General features: G+C 51.2%; 1 protein-coding gene across 2 annotated transcripts in view; it reads right to left on the bottom strand.

Annotated features, from left to right (window-relative positions):
* The window catches only part of RYR1 (ryanodine receptor 1), a 125,076-nt gene that overhangs the window by 92,483 nt on the left and 14,685 nt on the right, over positions 1 to 17,908 (bottom strand). For both annotated transcript variants that reach the window (XM_065926037.1, XM_065926038.1), the window contains exons 13-27: positions 17,426 to 17,621; positions 13,495 to 13,630; positions 13,317 to 13,412; positions 13,115 to 13,233; positions 12,110 to 12,243; positions 11,383 to 11,624; positions 10,664 to 10,856; positions 9,492 to 9,708; positions 6,927 to 7,031; positions 6,615 to 6,718; positions 5,641 to 5,724; positions 4,370 to 4,677; positions 3,419 to 3,621; positions 2,324 to 2,498; positions 1,942 to 2,150 (exon numbers count right to left, since the gene is read on the bottom strand). In XM_065926037.1, coding sequence (XP_065782109.1) covers positions 1,942 to 2,150; positions 2,324 to 2,498; positions 3,419 to 3,621; positions 4,370 to 4,677; positions 5,641 to 5,724; positions 6,615 to 6,718; positions 6,927 to 7,031; positions 9,492 to 9,708; positions 10,664 to 10,856; positions 11,383 to 11,624; positions 12,110 to 12,243; positions 13,115 to 13,233; positions 13,317 to 13,412; positions 13,495 to 13,630; positions 17,426 to 17,621 — 2,521 coding nt within the window. The remainder of the gene's footprint in view (positions 1 to 1,941; positions 2,151 to 2,323; positions 2,499 to 3,418; positions 3,622 to 4,369; positions 4,678 to 5,640; positions 5,725 to 6,614; positions 6,719 to 6,926; positions 7,032 to 9,491; positions 9,709 to 10,663; positions 10,857 to 11,382; positions 11,625 to 12,109; positions 12,244 to 13,114; positions 13,234 to 13,316; positions 13,413 to 13,494; positions 13,631 to 17,425; positions 17,622 to 17,908) is intronic.

Raw genomic sequence — 17,908 nt, 5'->3', positions numbered from 1 at the left:
TTTTATACATATTAAAGAGACAAAACAACTAACTGTAACGTGTAACCCTGGCTTGGATTTTGGACCAGAAAAATAAAAAGAGACATTATTATCACAACACAGTTTGAATATGGATTGTAAATTAGGTAATAGTATGTATTGATGTTAAATTTCTCAATTTTCCTAACTGCAGCTCTATAAGAGTATAGCTTGTTCTGAAGAAATGCATATTGAAATATTTAGGGATAAAGAGGCAAGATGTCTCCAACTTATCCAAGTAATTCAGAAAAGAGAGAGAGTGTATGAGAGGGAGATTGGGGCTATGCCTAGGAAGAGAAAACTGATGATCAGAAGCACAGTCATATGCCCCAGGTCACAAAACAGGGAAAAGGCCAACTCAAGGCCTGTCTGATTGTAAAGTACCAACTGAAGCTCAGCCATGTGGAATTCAAGCTCTTCCTAGGTTGAGAAAAGGACCATCACTTTGGTCTATATGGGGTTTTATGGTCAGAATATGATGCGGAGTTTAACCTTGAGAAAGAAAGGCACTAGGGTGTAAAATTTAGGATACTCAGATTAATGAAGACTTACTAAAAAATAAGTAATCCCCGGGACTTCCCTGGTGGTCCAGTGGTAAGGAATCCACCTTCCAATGCAGGGGACGTGGATTCAATCCCTGGTCAGGGAATTAAGATTCCACATGCCACGGGGCAACTAGGCCCGAATGCTACAACCAGAGGAGCTTATGTGCCGCGACAAAGACCAAAAACAGCTCCCCCCCAAAAAAAGTAACCACCCCCAAAAAACCACCCTAGATAACAATTAGTAAGGAAGGTGCCGAAATGTGCCCAGGGATTTATATTTCTTTAAGCCTTGTTGTTGGCTCAGCAGTAAAAGAATCCTCCTGCAATGCAGGAGCCATAGGAGACGTGGGTTCTATTCCTGGGTTGGGAAGATCCCCTGGAAGAGGGCATGGCAACCCACTTCAGTATTCTTGCCTGGAGAATCCCACGGACAGAGGAGCCTGGCGGGCTACAGTCCATAGGGTCGCAAAGAGTTGGACACGACTGAAGCGACTTAAGCACACAAGCAGAAACCCTTGGTAGGATCAAATAATTACAAGGGCTGAAAATTTCCAGTGTGGTCACTTAATCCAGCTTCTCTTTCCTCCCTTCCCCCATTTTGTAGACAAGCTACCTGGAGCTCAGAAAGGTGTGGTTTTGCCAAGGTTATACCCTACAATTAAAATTACCTAAATTAAAAGACGCTTGCTCCTTGGAAGAAAAGCTATGACCAACCCAGACAGCATATTGAAAAGCAGAGACATTACTTTGCCGACAAAGGTCCGTCTAGTCAAAGCTATGGTTTTGCCAGTAGTCATGTATGAATGTGAGAGTTGAACTATAAAGAAAGCTGAGTGCTGAAGAATTGATGCTTTTGATCTGTGGTGTTGGAGAAGACTCTTGAGAGTCCCTTGAACTGCAAGGAAATCCAACCAGTCCATCCTAGAGGAAATCAGTCCTGAATATTCATTGGAAGGACTTATGCTGAGGCTGAAACTCCAATGTTTTGGCCATCTGATGTGAAGAACTGACTCATTGAAAAAGACCCTGATACTGGGAAAGGTTGAAGGAAGGAGGAGAAGGGGGCGACAGAGGATGAGATGGCTGGATGGCATCACCAACTCGATGGACATGAATTTGAGCAAGCTCTGGGAGTTGGTGACGGACAAGGAAAACTGGCGTGCTGCAGTCCATGGGGTCGCCAAGAGTTGGGCATCTCTGAGTAACTGAACTGATACCCTACAAGGCAGCCCTGGGAGTCCACTATCCTGACACTCACTTCTACAAGGTTGTGGTCTAACATATTAACGGAAGACAAAGAGAAGATTGGGGAAGAGATCTGAGGCAAGAATGAGGTGTGGAAGCAGATCTGGGGGTGTTGAGTGGGGTTGGTCCTTACCTCATAGTGGGGGTGCTCAGGAGGCACGGCCTCAAATTGAGGAAGGCCTTTGCTGAACCACGTAGTGACTGGGCGCTGCATGTTGATGGCAAATGGCTCAAAACCTTCCTGGAGGCCGCAGATGGCAAAGAACCGCAGGGAGCTCACGTCCTGGCCCAGGTTCAGGTGACCCACCTGGCCAGGTCCCAAGCTGCACACAGGCAGGAAGCCTGGTGGGAGGGGATAGATGGGCAGGGGTGAGGACAGGCGGGTGAGGCAGGGGCAGCCATGGGGTGGATGTGCCGTGGAAAGAGGGGATGGAAGAGCGGGGGGCTAGAGGGGGCAGTGTAGGGTCAGGTGAGATGGAAGAAAACCAGAGAGGGGCCCCGAGGCTGGCCCTCACCATCCCCAATCTCGATGTCACGGAAGGCCGTTTCTGAGCCGGAATCAGACATGAGGACCTCGCCATTGAGGGTGAAGATGATGGTGTTCTCTGTGAGGTCAATCATGCAGCCCACGACGTCTCCTGACTGCCAGGGGCGCCCAAACGGTTCACTGCCCAGGTGCCAGCGCTGACCCTGTGAAGAGGTGATGGGAAGACATGGTGTGTGAGAGACATAGAGAAATGGGGAGATACGGAAGCGAGGGGAGACATGTCAAGACACACACGCAAGGTGTCAGGTCCAGTGCATGGGGGACAGAAGAAGGGTCACCCCCACAGCGTACCCCATCTTTCCCCACATTTGCATCCATGGTCCTTGGAAAATAAGGGCTAGGCGTTCATGCTTTCCCTTCCCGTTCATCTATCTCATCCCTTTTGCCTGGGTTCTCTGTTGTTTTCATGTCTGGGACTGTAAAGACCATCCAAGTGGTCTTGGAGGGCTGGGGGAAGCAGAAAGTAGAGGAATGGAAAGGAAAAACTAACCTATCAATGTCCCCCATATGTACCCATCTATACCCATATACCCCAGAACAGATACATGAATAATGAGATGGATAGATGGATGGGAAGCAGGTGTGTGGCTGGATGGAAGAATGAAATGAAAGCTGAGAATCCACCTGGGTTGACGGAGGTGTTGGGTTGAAGGAAGAAAGTACAGACAGACACATAGGTCTGTGTGGGTGGGTGGATAAATAGATGACGTCTGTATGCATTAAATTATTGGATAGATGAATGGATAAATGAAATCACAAGTTGGTTTAAAAAGGTGAATGGATGAACTGACAACTACCTGAATAGATGGAAACATGGATGCCTAAGTGATTCTTTGGACAGACGAGAAGATGGATGGATGAATGGGCAGATGGATGGTTGGACAGAGAGATGGATGTGGATGGATATATGCAGAGAGAGAGGGGGGAGGTTGGAGGGATGAATGGGAAGGTAGATTCAAGGATGAGTGGACAGAGTGAGACACAAATAGAGAGGCAGGGCTGGATTGCATGAGTGTGGGAAGGATCACAGAACCTGGCAGAGTGGAGCCAGGGAGCTACTCACGCGGTGCCCATTGAAGACATAGGACAGGTCATCCGCTCCCAGCTCCACGTCTGGCCGCAGCTCGGGCCGCGCCCAGCCCACTCGCATCTCACCAGTGGTGACTGCCTCGAACTCGAAGTACCAGCGGCCGCTCTGCACCACATAGGATTTCTCTGCCCGGAAGATGCGCACCCGGTCCCAGCGAGACTGGCTCTCCACCTGACCTGCACATGGGGCCAGGCAGAGTAAGAGAGGCTGGGTTGGTGGGGGGATCGGGAGAGGTAAGGGCATCGGGGGGCGTTGGGAAAGGGACAGCTTTTGGTGTTAGAGAAGAAGAACTGGGGACTCTCAGAGCAGTCACAGGGAAGTAGGAGGGACCTCTGAGACTTCTCCTCCATCCCTCTAGCAGTCAAGAGTTTCATGGAGGAACTAGCAATAGAGACATGGAGGGAGAAAGTTGGGTCGGTCACGGTCATGGTCTGCGGTGAAGGGTCAAGATTGAGGTCAATGTTAAGAATCAAGGGCTGAAAGCAGGATCAGGGAGAGGGAGTCAGAATCAGGATCAGGAGGGGATAGAAATTGGGGTGGGGCAAGGGTTGAGGCTGGGGTCAGGGGTCAGTGATAGGTCAGCGGTCAAGATAGGAGTAGGGCTTAGAGGCTCTCTGAGTGCTTGGTTGGGTGGCTCCACGTTGTAGACACAGTCCAGAGGTTAGGGATCAGGGGTCAGGAACTGGAGTCAGGGGTCAGGGTCAGAGTTCACTGGGTTCCTGGTCTGGCTGCTCAGTGTTGCAGCCAGAGCCCAGGCAGGGCTTGAGTCAAGGTCAGTGGTCAAGATCAGGTTCAGGCTCAGGGACAGAGTGAGTGTCAGGATTGGGGAAAGTGTCAGTGTTACAGATGCAGCCATTGAGAGGTTGAATTGTGTCAGAGATTGGAGTCCGGGGCGGGGTCAGGGGGCCTGCGGTCAGCACTCACTGGGCTCCTGGTCCGGCGGCTCGATGTTGTAGCCGTAGCCCAGCAGGGTGCGCACGGCCTGGCAGAGGCTGTCGCGGTTGCTGCGCTTGGTGGCCTCGTCCAGCAGGCGGTAGGGCACGAGGCGAGGGTTCCGGCGGGCAGGGATGTCCTGCACGGCGCTGTAGCTCCAGCCCTGGGCCACTCGGTCTCGGGCCCACACGTTGTGCCCGTTCTCCGCCAGCCGGTCCACCAGCGTGGTCTGCGCGGGCGTCAGTCTCACGTGGCTCAAGTCCAGCGGTGCCGGCTTGTACCCGTTGCTCATCATGTACCTGCGGGTGGTTGGGGAGCCAGTGGGACGAGACCCTCGCCTCCACTTCTGGGCTCTGTGCCATGGGATCCGTGACTTCTGACCCTGGTCCTTAGGATCCCGTGATCTTTGAAACTTTTGACCTTTAATCTCTGACAGCAGGGTTCTTTTTCAGTATATTTATCATTTGGCTGCATGGGGTAGCATGCAGGATCTTTAGCTGTGGTGGGCAAACTCAGTTGTGGCATGTGGGATCTAGTTCCCTGACCAGGGATCAAAGCCAGGCCCCCTGCACTGGGGGCATGAAGTCTTAGCCACTGGACCGCCAGGGAACTCCCATCTGACATCAGGGTTCTTAAATAAGCTTACCTGACCTCAGACCCCAGGATCCTGTGACTCTAGCAAGGGCTTTGACTTCACTGACCTCTAGCCTCTGTGACCCTTTCATCTTGATCTTGGGAGCCTCATCTCTGGTCCTGGGGTGCTCTGACCTCTCACCTCTAACTTGGAGGCTTCTTACCTCTGATCCCAGGACCCTATCATTTCAAACTGCTCGCTCTGGAGTCCTTGACTTTTGAACCTTGGCATCTATCCCCAGGACCTCTGACCTCTCATCTATCATTTCAGGATCCCTTACTGACAACCCCAGCAATTTCTCATCTCTTTCCATTGGCCCCGCACCTCTAACTCAGAGACACGACTTCTGCTCTCTCACTTTCCCGACTCCATGGAGACCTTGACCCTGAGTCTGACTCATTCCCACTCTCTCAGGAACTCCCAACTCTGCATTCTCAACTGCCTAGGATGCTCACCACTGTCTCTACAGCCCTGACCCCTGGTCCTATGACCTCCACCCCAACCCACGGCCCCTCTGTCTCTGACCTCAACCTCCCCACTCCAGCTTTCAATCACTCCCAGCCCTCACCATGACATCCCCAGCCCTCTACTCTGTTCCCCAGGTGGGGCCCAGGTCACCCACACTCACGTCTTGGGGAGTTTCGTCTTCTTCAGGTTGTCCTCCGCCTTCTCATCCGCCATGCCCACGTGGCAGCCCAGCGCCAGTAGAGTCCTGGGACAGGGGGTGGGGGCAGGGGAGCAGGTCACCCCACATGGCCACCCTGTCCCTGGCCTCCCCTCCCCCAGCCCAGCTCCCCTCCTCCCCCAGCCCCTGTCAGCTCTGTCTCTGGGTCACCAGCTCTCTCCCTGTCTCTTGCTCTGGTTTTCTGGGTGTTTGTCCCATCTCTCTGCCTCTCTGACTCCTGTCTCTCCTGTCTCTGTCTCTGTATTTCTTTGATTGTGTTCTTTTCCTCTCTGCTTCTTTCCTTGTCTCTTTCTCTTTCTTCCAGTTACTGTGCATCTTTATTTAGCAAGGGGAACCATTTTACATAATAGTATTTTTAAAAATTTTGTCTTCCAGTGTATACATGGCTAGCATATAGGAATGTTTGTTTTTAAATTATTTACTTTATTATTTCTTATTTATTTGGGCAGCATTGGGTCTCCACTGCTGCACAGGCTCTTCTCTAGTTGCAGCGAGTAGGGCCTACTCTCCAGTTGCAGTGCTCAGGCTTCTCATCGCAGAGGCTTCTCTTGTTGCAGAACACAGGCTCTACGCGCTCGGCCTTTAGTAGTCACAGTGCGTGAGCTCAGTAGTTGTGGCATACAGGCTTATTTGCCCTGCAGCCTGTGGAATCCTCCTGGATCAGGGATTGAACCTGTGTCCTCCACCTTGGCAGGCGATTCTTAACCACCGGACTACCAGGGAAGTCCTGAGCATCTCTTTGTGCCTCTGTCTCTTACTCACCCTCTGTCCGTTTCACAATCCCCATCTCCCACGCCCTGTGTTGCTCTTCTATCTCTTTCTCTTTCTCTCAGTCTCTGTCTCGCTCCCCCCCGTCTCCTCATGCTCTTCTGCCCAGCGGCCAGGCCCCGGACCCTGTTCCCCAGTTCCCCCCTCACTTGAGCGTCTCCCCCGACATCTGCAGGTTGTAATTCCTCTCGGGCTCCGGTAGGCTGTGAAAATCCACGAGGCAGGGGTGCAGTCTCTTATTGTCATCCCGAACCTGGAGAAACCCCAGAGTCACTCCTTGGCTCCTCTTCCCTCCCCCAACACTCCCAGACTGTGACCTCTGACCTCGTACCCCTCATTCTGCCACTTGAAACCCAAGGAGCCCTCCCAAAGGCTCCTCCTCCAACCCCTGGCCCCTCCTCACTAGCAAGCGGTTCTCACTCCTCCATAGCCAGTCTAGCCTCTCTCCCCTGTCCACTCACCGGGCCGTAGGTCCAGCCCTGCTCAATGCGAGTCAGTGCCCAGAGTTCATGGATGTTCTCGGCCAGCTTCTCCCGAATACGCTCCAGATGGGGAGGCAGGACAATCTGGGGGCAGGGGACATCTGTGAGGTCCCTGAGTTCCCTTCAGCCCACGCCATAAACAGTCTTCCCAAGAACACGCACCAGCTCTGGACAGTTCACCAGGGAGCTCTTTTGACCTTTCCTGCCATCGAAGCCCTGCTCCCCATCACTTCGCCCTGCCTCCAGGATGTATGCTCAGGACTTGACATCCTCAGAATCAAAGAATTATCTGGGGATGGATCTGTCTCCCCCTGTGGACTGGGAGCTCCAAGAGGGCAGGGCTGGGACTGTGTCTGTCTCCAGCATTTCCCCAGCCCTGCTCAGCCCAGAGGAGATGCTCTGGAGATGTTTGCTGAATGAACAGATGGGCCTCTTTCCTTCTCTGTACAATGAGAACTGGAACAATGTTAACTCATAACATTGGGTTGGCCAGAAAGTTTGTTTAAATTTTTCCATAGGATCATATGAAAAAACTCAAAAAAACTTCTTGGCCAACACAATACTTACTTTATATGGGTTCAGTGAAATCATCTACGTTAAGTTACTAAATGTTATATACAGTAGCCCCTCGAACAATGCAGGTTTGAACTGCATGGGTTTTTTTAGTAAATATAGTACCTGTATTTTCATTTTGTGTGTGTGTGTGTGTGTGTGTGTGTGTGTATGTGTGTGCTCAGTCATGTCTGACTCTTTGCAATCCCAAGAACTGTAGCCTGCCAGGCTCCTCTGCTCGTGGAATGTTCCAGACAAGAATACTGGAGTGGGTTGCCATTTCCTACTCCAGTGGATCTTCCCAACCCAGGCATCAAACCCATGCCTTGAGTCTCCTGCATTGGCAAGAGGATTCTTTATCACTGTACCATCTGGGAAGCTGCATGTTTTCATTCTACAGATCTCTAATTAACTCAAGGCAGGGGAAAGTTTGTGTTTGATTGAGATCACAATATGTGGAATCAAAAGAAGAAGAGTTTGAGTCATCCTATCCAAACTGTTTCAGCTTCCTACTCTTGCATGTGTCATTTACCAATTCTTTCGTATCTAAGATAGAAATGGTAGTACTGGTGCTTTCTGCTGTGCTGGGGTTGGGCCCCTAAACCCCTTGCATTGTCCAAGAATCAACTGTAGTTTGTATAAATACCTGGCACATAGTTGGACCAGGTTGGGTTGTGGGGGGAGGAGTGGGAAAGGGATGTCCAGGAGACTAAGTGGATAGCTCTTGAAGTTGACCTGTGGGGGAGGGGAAGGGAGACATCCAGGCCCAACTACAGGGGGATGACAGGTTGATCTGCAATAACATTACTACTACCCATAACGACAGGGCTTCCCTAATAGCTCAGTTGGTAAAGAATCCACCTGCAATGCAGGAGACCCTGGTTCAATTCCTGGATTGGGAAGATCTGCTGGAGAAGGGATAGGCTACCCAGTCCAGTATTCTTGGGCTTCCCTTGTGGCTCAGCTGGTAAAGAATTCATCTGTGATGTAGGAGACCTGGGTTCAATCCCTGGGTTGGGAAGATCCCCTGGAGAAGGGAAAGGCTACCCAACTCCATACTGGCCTGGAGAATTCCATGGACTCTATAGTCCATGGGGTTGCAAAAAGTCAGACATGGCTGAGTGACTTTCACCCACTCACTTTACTCATAATGACAATAACTCAATTGAGGATTTAGCATTTTCTTAGGACCGTGCTAAGCACTTCACATACATCAATTCATCTAAACTTCACAACCATGCTAGAGGTATGTTCTCTCATTCTCCCCTTTTCCTCACAGGTGAGGGAACCAAGGCACAGAGAAGTGAAATCACATGCCCACAGCGACATGCTGAAAGTCAAACCCTCATGATCAGGCTCTTAAACATGACTTATATCCCCTCCTAGAGGAACACACTTAGAGGGAAGGATGGGGAGCTCAGGTTGGGATAAGAGGAATGGGGGGAGGCCTGGAATAGAAAAGATGCTCCACAAATTGTGGTGGATGTAATCACAGGCTTTGGGATTGGACCGCCTGGGTTCAAATCTGCTGTGTGACTTGCACGACCGGCTTGACCTCTCTGGGCCTCACTTTCCTCAACTGTATATTGGGGAATAATAGTCCTTTCTTTTATTACATATTTATTTTTAGTGATTTATTTGGCTGCACCAGGTCTTAGTTGCAGCATGCAGGATCTTCTATCTTCATTACGGCATGCATGATCTTTAGTTGCAGGATCTAGTTCCCTGACCAGGGATCGAACCCGGACCCCCTGGGTTGGGGGCACAGAGTCTTAGCCACCAGGGAAGTCCCAGTCACAGTCCTTCCTTTAGGCGGCTGTCATGAGGACCCCCTGAAACAGATTCTGTCTGGAGAGATTCCTTTGCCTCCCCCCTGCCTCAGTTTCCCCATCTGTCAAACAACAAGGTCCCCAGCTCCCAGCTCAGCTGCCCACCCCGCCGACCCCTAAGGGAGTCTGTCACTCAAGGAGACCCTTACGGAGCAGGCAGTACCTGGACTGTGTCCACGGGGCAGGGCACGAAGTCAGTGTGTGAGAGGCAGCGGCTGGGGCCCACAAGGTGGGGCCCCCGCGGCCCTTCCCGCCGATACTCCTTGATGGGCTCCAGGTGGAGTCGCTCTCGTGGGAGCACAGCCTCGTGGCAAGGGGCGTAGCCAGGCGGAGGGAGGAACTTGAATTCGCCATGGCGGCCACCAAGGAGGAACCGCACCCTAGATGGGAGAGTGGGGTCACTAGTGAGGGCAGTTTACCGAGCAGAGTGTGTACTCAGAGAGGGGAAGGGAACAATCCTGGAACTGGTGGAAGGTGCTGGGTTGACTTGAGGTCAGTGGACAGTCTTAGGGTCATGGAGGTGATTTTAGGAATCAGTAAAGTCTAAGGTCAAAGAAACTGTCAGAAGGCAATAGGAATCATTAGAAAACCAATAAGGGTAAAGTGGGGGTCAGGTCACTAAGGAGTTAATCCATGGTCACAGGAAGGTCCTTTGGAGGAGGTCCTGGGTCAACAGAGCATTTAGAGATGCCAGAAGGTTTGGGGGAGACTAAGAAAAAGGTCATCCAGAAGTCATTGAGACTCTCAAGGTGTAACCTTGAAAAAACATATTTACCACTGAAATGGTGAGAAGACACACACAGAGCTTGGGGTCATTGGGAAAACACTAGGCTATTGAGAAGTCTTTGAAATAACTGTGGTCATTGAGGGGTAGCTGGGGGATTATGGAGCTCTTAGAAAATCGCTGGGAGAAGCTGGGGTCATTGAGGAGTTGTTAAGAGCATGGAGACAATGGGAGAGTCCAAGATCATTGGGAGGCTTTGTGGTCATTGGAAGATCATTGATCAGATTTTGAAATCATCTGGAGGTCATTGGAATGGCATAGAATAATTAGGAGGGTCAGAGGTTCATTTGGGAGGTCACTGGGAGAAACTTATTAATCATTAGAAGGTCACTGTGAAATTTGGGGACACGGACATTGGGGCGAAGCAGAGGTCATTGGGAGGACATGGAGAGTGTCGCAGTGACCCTCACACAAGGGTCTGGCCCATCAGTCCTGAGGGCAGGCCGCTGGGTCCTGGCCCCATAGAAGGCTATGGCGTGCCTTCTGTCCTAAGCTGTCTTAGGACAGGCCCTGGTCTGGAGACTGGCAAGGGGGCAGGGACGAGTCCTTACTTGACACCAGCCGAGAAGCTGACAACAGGGAAGAAGAGCCCATCAAGGTTGAAGGCCTCGAAGACCCCCTGCACGGGACAGCCATTGATGCGGAAAGAGATGGATGGCACGCTGAGGTCCAGGCAGCAGCTGACCACGTCCTCGGGGGCCAGGAGGTGCTGCCCAGGGGAAGTGACCAGGCGTGGCACGTGTCCTGCACCGGGATCACCGGGAAGAAGTCAGGAGTCAGAGGTCCAGGGGAACCAGTGGGCTCAGGAGACAAGGGTAGATATTAGAGGATCCAAAGGGGTCCGCATTTTAGGATCTCCAAGGTCAAGTGCTCTTAGAGATTAGGGGCAGAGGTCAAGTTTCCCCTGAGGTTAGGTTCCTGAGAGGTGTAGGAGCCAGAGATTAAAGCTGTCCTGGATTTAGGATTCTGGAATCTCTGGGGTCGGAAGTCAAAGATCAGAGGACATAATAATCAGGGTAGTTTTCTAGGACCTCTCAGTACAGAGATCAGACTTCCTCTGGGATCAGAGTTCTGGGGGTTACGAAGAAACAGGTGAGGGCCAAGATTCTGGAAGAGCTAGGGTTAGGGTCTTGGGAAATGAGGAGTAAAGGGGTCAAAGTTAGCCTGTTTGGGGGTCAAGATCCCAAGAACCCCAAGGAGTGCAGTGAGAGCCTTATAAACCCTGGGGTCAATGGTCAGGGTTGAGGGTCCCCTAGAAGGGTCCAGGTACCTGTCCAGAGGTGCAGCCCGTCAAAGCCGTAGGAATAGAGGTCATCGCCGACCCCGTTGCCGCCCCAGCCCTCGCCGCCCCCGGGGTAGGGGCTGTAGCCCTCAGTGAGGGCCCAGCCCACCCTCAGGTGGGTGGCCTGAGCCGTCAGGAATGGAACCACCTCGTCCACCATCACCTCAAAGTACCATTTGAGGTACTGAGTGGTGCCCTCTGCTCGGCCCACAAAAATATTGGGGCGGATGCTGCAGGAGAGACAGAACAGGAGAGGAGGGTGAAGGAGAGATGGAGGGGAGGACCCAGGCTGGTGGGGGGCGGGAAGGGAAGGGAGAAAGAGCAAGAGATGCATACAGGAGAAAGACAGAAAAGCAGAGACATGGAGACAGAGAGTAATAGACAGAGAGAGACACACAGAGAAAGCAGAGAGACAGAGAGAAGCATCAAAGGACAGAGGAGAGAGGTGGAAGACAGCCCAGGAAAAAGAGGTGGAGGGAAACAGAGACAGACAGAGGAAGACAGAAAGAGCAAACACAGAAAGGGGAAGAGACAGAGGCAGAAATGGAGCAGGGAGAGAGGACAAGAGACACGAGAAGCCAGGGATGGCCCGGGGACAGCTGTGGGGACCAGTGTTAAGTCCCAGGGTGGGAGGTGGAGGAAGGCCCACCCACCTGGGAGTCAGGGAGGGGCTTGAGAAGTTCTGAGTCCTGGAGTCAGGGGTTAGGGGCCAGACCTGGTGACATAGTTGATGAGGTTTGTCTGCAGCAGAAGCTCGCGGCCAGGGAGCAAGTTCTCAGTGATGAGATCTTGGTTGGAGCGCACGGCCACGCCATTGCACACACACAGGGAACATAGCACATCCAGCACCTGGAGGTCAAGGTCAGAGGTCAGGCTGTGAGGGCACCAGAGAAGTGGGGGAGGTGGGTCTATGGAAGACCCAGGATGGGACACCAGAAGGACGACGTGCCAGGATGGGAGACAAAGATTTGGAATGAGAAGAGGTGATGTAAGTGGGAGGTCAGGAATCACTGAGAGAGATCAGGAAAGGGAAAGGTCAGGCGAGAAGTGAGGGGCCATATGAGTTGGGATAAGACATGAGCAATGTAAGAAAGGGGAGACTGGGGTAAGAGGTGAGAGGTCAGGGGAAGAGTGAAAGGGTCAGTCAGGGAAGGAGCACAGGGATCCAGATGAGGTTTTTAGACTAGTGGAGAGTCTTCAGGGCCCAGGTGGATAATGTAAACACGTGAGGTGGTGGTGGTAGTTTAGTGGTTTAGGCACTCAGTCGTTTTCGACTCTTATGACCCCATAGATTGTAGCCTGCCAGGCTTCTCTATCCATAGAATTTCCCAGGAAACAATACTGAAGTGGGTTGCCATTTCCTCCTCCAGGGGATCCCAACCCTGGGATCAAACCCACATCTACATCACAGGTGAATATCTGAGGTGGTTAGAAATAATTCTGTGGGAACCAGTAGCACTTGTGGCAAACTGGAGGATGTCCGTGCAGCTCCCACTAAAGGCTACAAAATTAGAAATTGAATAAACTGCTTCAAAGAGCTAATGAAGCATCTAATATGGCCCAGAGTTCCTTTAAGAACCATGAGTTGTCAGAGACTCGGTATTGAGATGGAAGCTTGTAGCAGGGGAGTCCAGCTAAGTGACAAATTGGGGAAAGGAGGGGCAATTTGAGGGCCACAGAGAAAGGTCAGGGTTCAGAATTCAGGGGATGAGGGGCCAACCTTGTGGTTCCTCCCATGCTTGTCCAGGAGGGAGATGATGGACTTGATGTGGTTCTCTTGGATGATGTTCAGGACTTCTGGACTCTCAATCAGGACACAGTACAGCACCTCCAGGATCCCTGCATGGGAACCAGCATGAGAAGAGGGGGGCTGCAGCCCCCCCTCCCCCAGGTCCTCATCCCCTCCCAGTGGGTTCTCCTACCTGAGGAGGCCTCTAGCCGATCCAGCTTGCTGACCAGCCAATCCAAGTTGTTGGAGAAGAGGGCACAGTTGGCACGATTGCCACGGATCAGAGAGGCTGAAGGTGGAAAGAGGGGTCAGATCCTATAGGACTGGGAACCCGGGGTGTTCAAGGGGGAGTCAAGACTGGGGCCCCTTACCCAGGATTTCATAGAGCAGGTTCACAATCTCTTTCCAGGACTCGGCTGCCTCCTCCCCCGCAAATTCAGCAAAGTGGGCAGCAGTGGTGTAGACATTTAGGCGGTCAATGCAATTCAGGACCAAGGAGAGCATCCCCTGGAATAGAGAAAATAGGAGGTCATCACAGGAACCCCATGCCCTCCCTTCCTTACCTTTCTTGAATTTGCTAATTCATATTCCTTCGCTAGTGACTGTGTGTTCTCAGATCTAAACCAGAGTCACAGGGACTTCTCTGGTGGTTCCGTGGTTAAGACTCCACACTTCCACTCCAGAGGGTGTGGGTTCAATCCCTGGTCAGGGAACTAAGATGCCACAAGGTACAGCCAAAAAAATAAATAAATACATGCATGCTGTGCTTAGTCGCTCAATTGTGTCCAACTCTTTGTGACCCCATGAACTGTAGCCCGCTAAGCTCCTCTGTCCATGGGGATTCTCCAGGCAACAATACTGGAGTGGGTTGCCATGCCCTCCTCCAGGAGATCTTCCCAACCCAGGAATCAAACTGGAGTCTCCTGCATTGCAGGTGGATTCATTACCAGCTGAGCTATCAGGGAAGCCCAAATAAATACATAAATAATGTTAAATCAGAGCCTCCGGCTCCATGTCCACCTTCACTCCTATCTCCCTCTTCTCCTCCTCGGCCCTCCAGACCTGATTCTGTCCTGCTCTGCCTCTGTCCCCAACATAACACATCTGACTGAGTCTGTGCTTCTCCTTCCAGCATTTTCTTTCCTTCCTTTCCACTTCCAAGCACCCTGTTCCTGGTCCCATTTGGCCCAGCTCACTCTCCCTGCTAACCATCAGAGAGATGTTTGCCTTCTCTCTCTCCTTTTAAACATTTTAACCTTTTGTCTTCTTTTATTTTGAATCATAACAGATATACAGAAAAGCACATAAAAATGCACAATCAATTCTTGATTTTCACAATAGCTAAGTTCTGTATAGTGGATGTGAGCACTGAATTAGTGAATCCTGAGAATCATGGCTCAAAGAGGAAACACAGGGAGCATCTCTGAGTCTCTGAGCACATTTCTGGCAAACAATACACACGCTTGTTTTATGTGTGTTTCTGTTTAAAGACACCAATTTAATAGATGCTATTGGTTCATTAACATTAAAATCACAACCAACAACACTATATTTCATGTATTTTCTCAGTAAAGTACATCACAGCTGTCTTGCACTTGGAAACACCAGATAGCACTTTGCCACTGTGCTGAGGGGCCATTTTAATCAACAAAATTAACAAAAAGCACAAAAATATGAAGCATGGCTCTCAATATGCCAATATGAAAAGGACGCTTGTTTACAGGTGAGAGTCGAAATTAAAAGGCAGACTGTCACCTTGTTCAACCTCAACTGGAATCAAGGCATCAGCTGACTTAAACTTTTTCCTCTCTGCGCATGTCCACAGATGACCACAAATACACTGCAAATATTGATTTGGGGCCGGGGGGAGGGTTACAAATAAATCTGAGCAAGTAGGCATATTTGCAAAGACAGCATCTGCAAATAATAAAGATTAAGTGATTATAGTTTAACACGCAAATATAAAGAACACTTGTGTAACCTCGAAAAAGAGCATTGCCAGCCACCCAGAAGTCAGCTCGATGCCCCTCCTGATTACACAGCCCTCTCAGTCAGGGGTTACTGTCATCCTGACTTGTATGGAAATTCTTTCCTTGCTTCTCTATGTTTACTACCTATGTGTACATTGGTAAACAGTCTAGTGGCATTTTGCCTGTTTTTGAACTTGACATATACAGTAAGTATTCTTTTGTACATGGATTCTTTTGCTCAATACTAGGTTTTAAGATTAAGAGCACTGTGGGACTTCCCTGGTAGTCTAGTGGCTAAGATTCTGTGCTCCTGATGCTAGGGACCCAGGTTCAATCCCTGGTCATGGAACTAGATCCCACATGCTGCAACTAAGAGGTCAGATGCCAAAACTATAGATCCCACATGTCACAACTAAAAAGACCCAGCTCAGCCAAATAAAAAAATTAATATTTTGTTTAAAAAAGATGAAGAACATTGTCTCATGCAGTTGTCATTTGTTTATTTTCATTGCTGAGAGGCATCCATAGCCATCACATGGATAAGCCACAATTGTGGATTCATTCCAACAGTAATAGACAATAAGACTGCTATGACAACTATTGTATCTACATCCTGGGCTCATGGTAAGAGATGCAGTGCCTCGTGGTAGAGAACACAAACAGCTGGAGTCACATAGAGTGGCTCTGGCCCTAGCCAGTTGTGACTTTCAAAGACCTAACTCTTCTGTGACTCCCGAAGCAAAAGTCCTCACCATGGCCTGGCCCTGTCACCTCTCTGGGCTCATCCCCTCCCACTCTTCCTCTAGCTCACCCAGCTTCGGTCAATTCAGCCTCCTCATTATTCTGGAAACTCTCAAGCACACTCCCACTTCATGGCCCCTGTACTTGTTCTATCTCCCTTCCCTCAGGTGTAGGTGTAGCTGCCTATCTTCATTCAGGTCATTCTCCCTGACCATTCTACTTTATTTATTGTTAATATTTATTTTTTTGGCTGTGCCAGGTCTTAGTTGCAGGAATGGAATCTTAAGTTGTGGCAAATGGGATCTAGTTCCCTGACCAGGGATCGAACCTGCATCCCCTGCATTGGGAGTACCACTGGACTGCCAGGGAAGTCCCTGCCCATTCAACCTTAAATTGCAACAACCCCAACACTCTCTATGGTTGCCCTGCTTTGTTTTTCTCCTTAGCACTTATTATCATCATATAATATACCCTATAATCCTCCGATTTTATTGATCATTTATCCTCTCCCTCATGTCAGCTCCACAAGGACATGGATTTTTGTTCTGTTGACAACTATAATCCCTCTGGTATATCTGTTCAGTAAATGGTTATTTAATCTCTCTGCGACTCAGTGACCCATTGTAATTCCCATTGCAATAGGGGAATTACAATCCCCCATGGGGTTATGGGGAGGATGTCAGGTATACAACACCCATAACATACAGTAAGGGCTAAATTCGGTAACAATAACCATGGTCAGTATAGCATCGTCTATGTGCAGGTACTGTTCCAAACGCTTTGCGTATACTAATCCCACGCCATAAATTTTGTTATTGTTAGTATTATCATTTCTAAGTCTGCCGCCCCCATCAGAATGGGAGCCCCTGAAGAGGAAGGGGGCCCAAGCTGGAAGACCTTAAATGAAAATGCTCCACAAGCACCGTGTGGAAATATCAAACCCTGGGCCTCTGTCCAGCCCCAGCCTCCCACCTCTCTCGGCCCGTCCCACTCAGACCTCTCGCCGAGTGGAGACCACCAAGTCTCTCTCGTACAACACAAACTCCCAGCCTCTGACTCAAGCTGAAGTCCCTCCTTACACCACCCACCTGATACCCGAAAACCCCTCTGGCCCTGCCCCCCACCATGCCCCACTCAGGTTCTGTCCTCCCACCCCGGAGGCTCCGCCCCTACAGACACCGCCCCCTGAGGCCAGCAGCTCAGCCTCTGACTTCTCAGGCCCTGCCTCCACAGGTTTGCCTTGGCTCACAGCTTACCCTCACCGCGCCGCGTTCCCGCACGGAAGGAAACAAGTCCTGCCCCGGGCCTCCAGGCTCCGGTCCCAAGTCGCTTTCACAGGCCCCGCCCCTGCTCTGCCACACGCCCCGCCCCTCACCAAAACCACGCCCACTGCTCAGTCCGGACGCTCAAGACTCCGCCTTCTCGCGTGTCCCTGATGACACTGCTGCCCCGCCCTGTTCACACAGGACAGGTCCTTCCTCCTGCCTCGCTCCTCTCTGACCACCGCTTCTCCAGGCCCGGTAGGCTCCGCCCCTCTCACAGGCCACGCCCCCGCGCCCACAGACCCCGCCCTCCCGGACTGTGGCCTCACCTCCTCCTGGAAGAGGCTCTGGCGGTTGCGCAGGCTGCGCAGTTTGCTCTGCTTCTCTTCGTGCTGTAGCTCCTCGGAGGGCGGCTCAAAGTAGCCGATGAGGTCCTGCAGGCTCAAGATGACGCCCTCGAGAGGCAGCGCTGTGCCCGCCGGGGACCCCGAGCCCCTCGGCTTTCCGCTAAAGCTGTCTAGGCCCCTGCGGGAACCGCGCACTGGTCAGCAAGGGACCCAGAACACTGTGCAAGTCCCGCCCCCTCCCACCCCGAGTCCCCGCAGGACTCCCACAGACACCTGTTTAACAGAGGGGGAGACGGAGGCGCAGGGATAGAGGGGCATCGGCCTGAGCTCACACAGTCTGTGTAGGACACGTCATGCAAGCATAGGTCACGGCTAACGGATGTCTAGGGTCGAGGGTCTGGGTGTCAGGGGTGTGAAACTAGGTAATGATCAGCGATGTGATGTCAAAGTCATGGCTGGTAGAGG

The sequence above is a fragment of the Muntiacus reevesi genome, chromosome 2 (assembly GCF_963930625.1).
Source record: "Muntiacus reevesi chromosome 2, mMunRee1.1, whole genome shotgun sequence".
In the NCBI taxonomy this organism is placed as follows: domain Eukaryota; kingdom Metazoa; phylum Chordata; class Mammalia; order Artiodactyla; family Cervidae; genus Muntiacus; species Muntiacus reevesi.
This window is presented reverse-complemented; position numbering and strand designations above follow the sequence as displayed.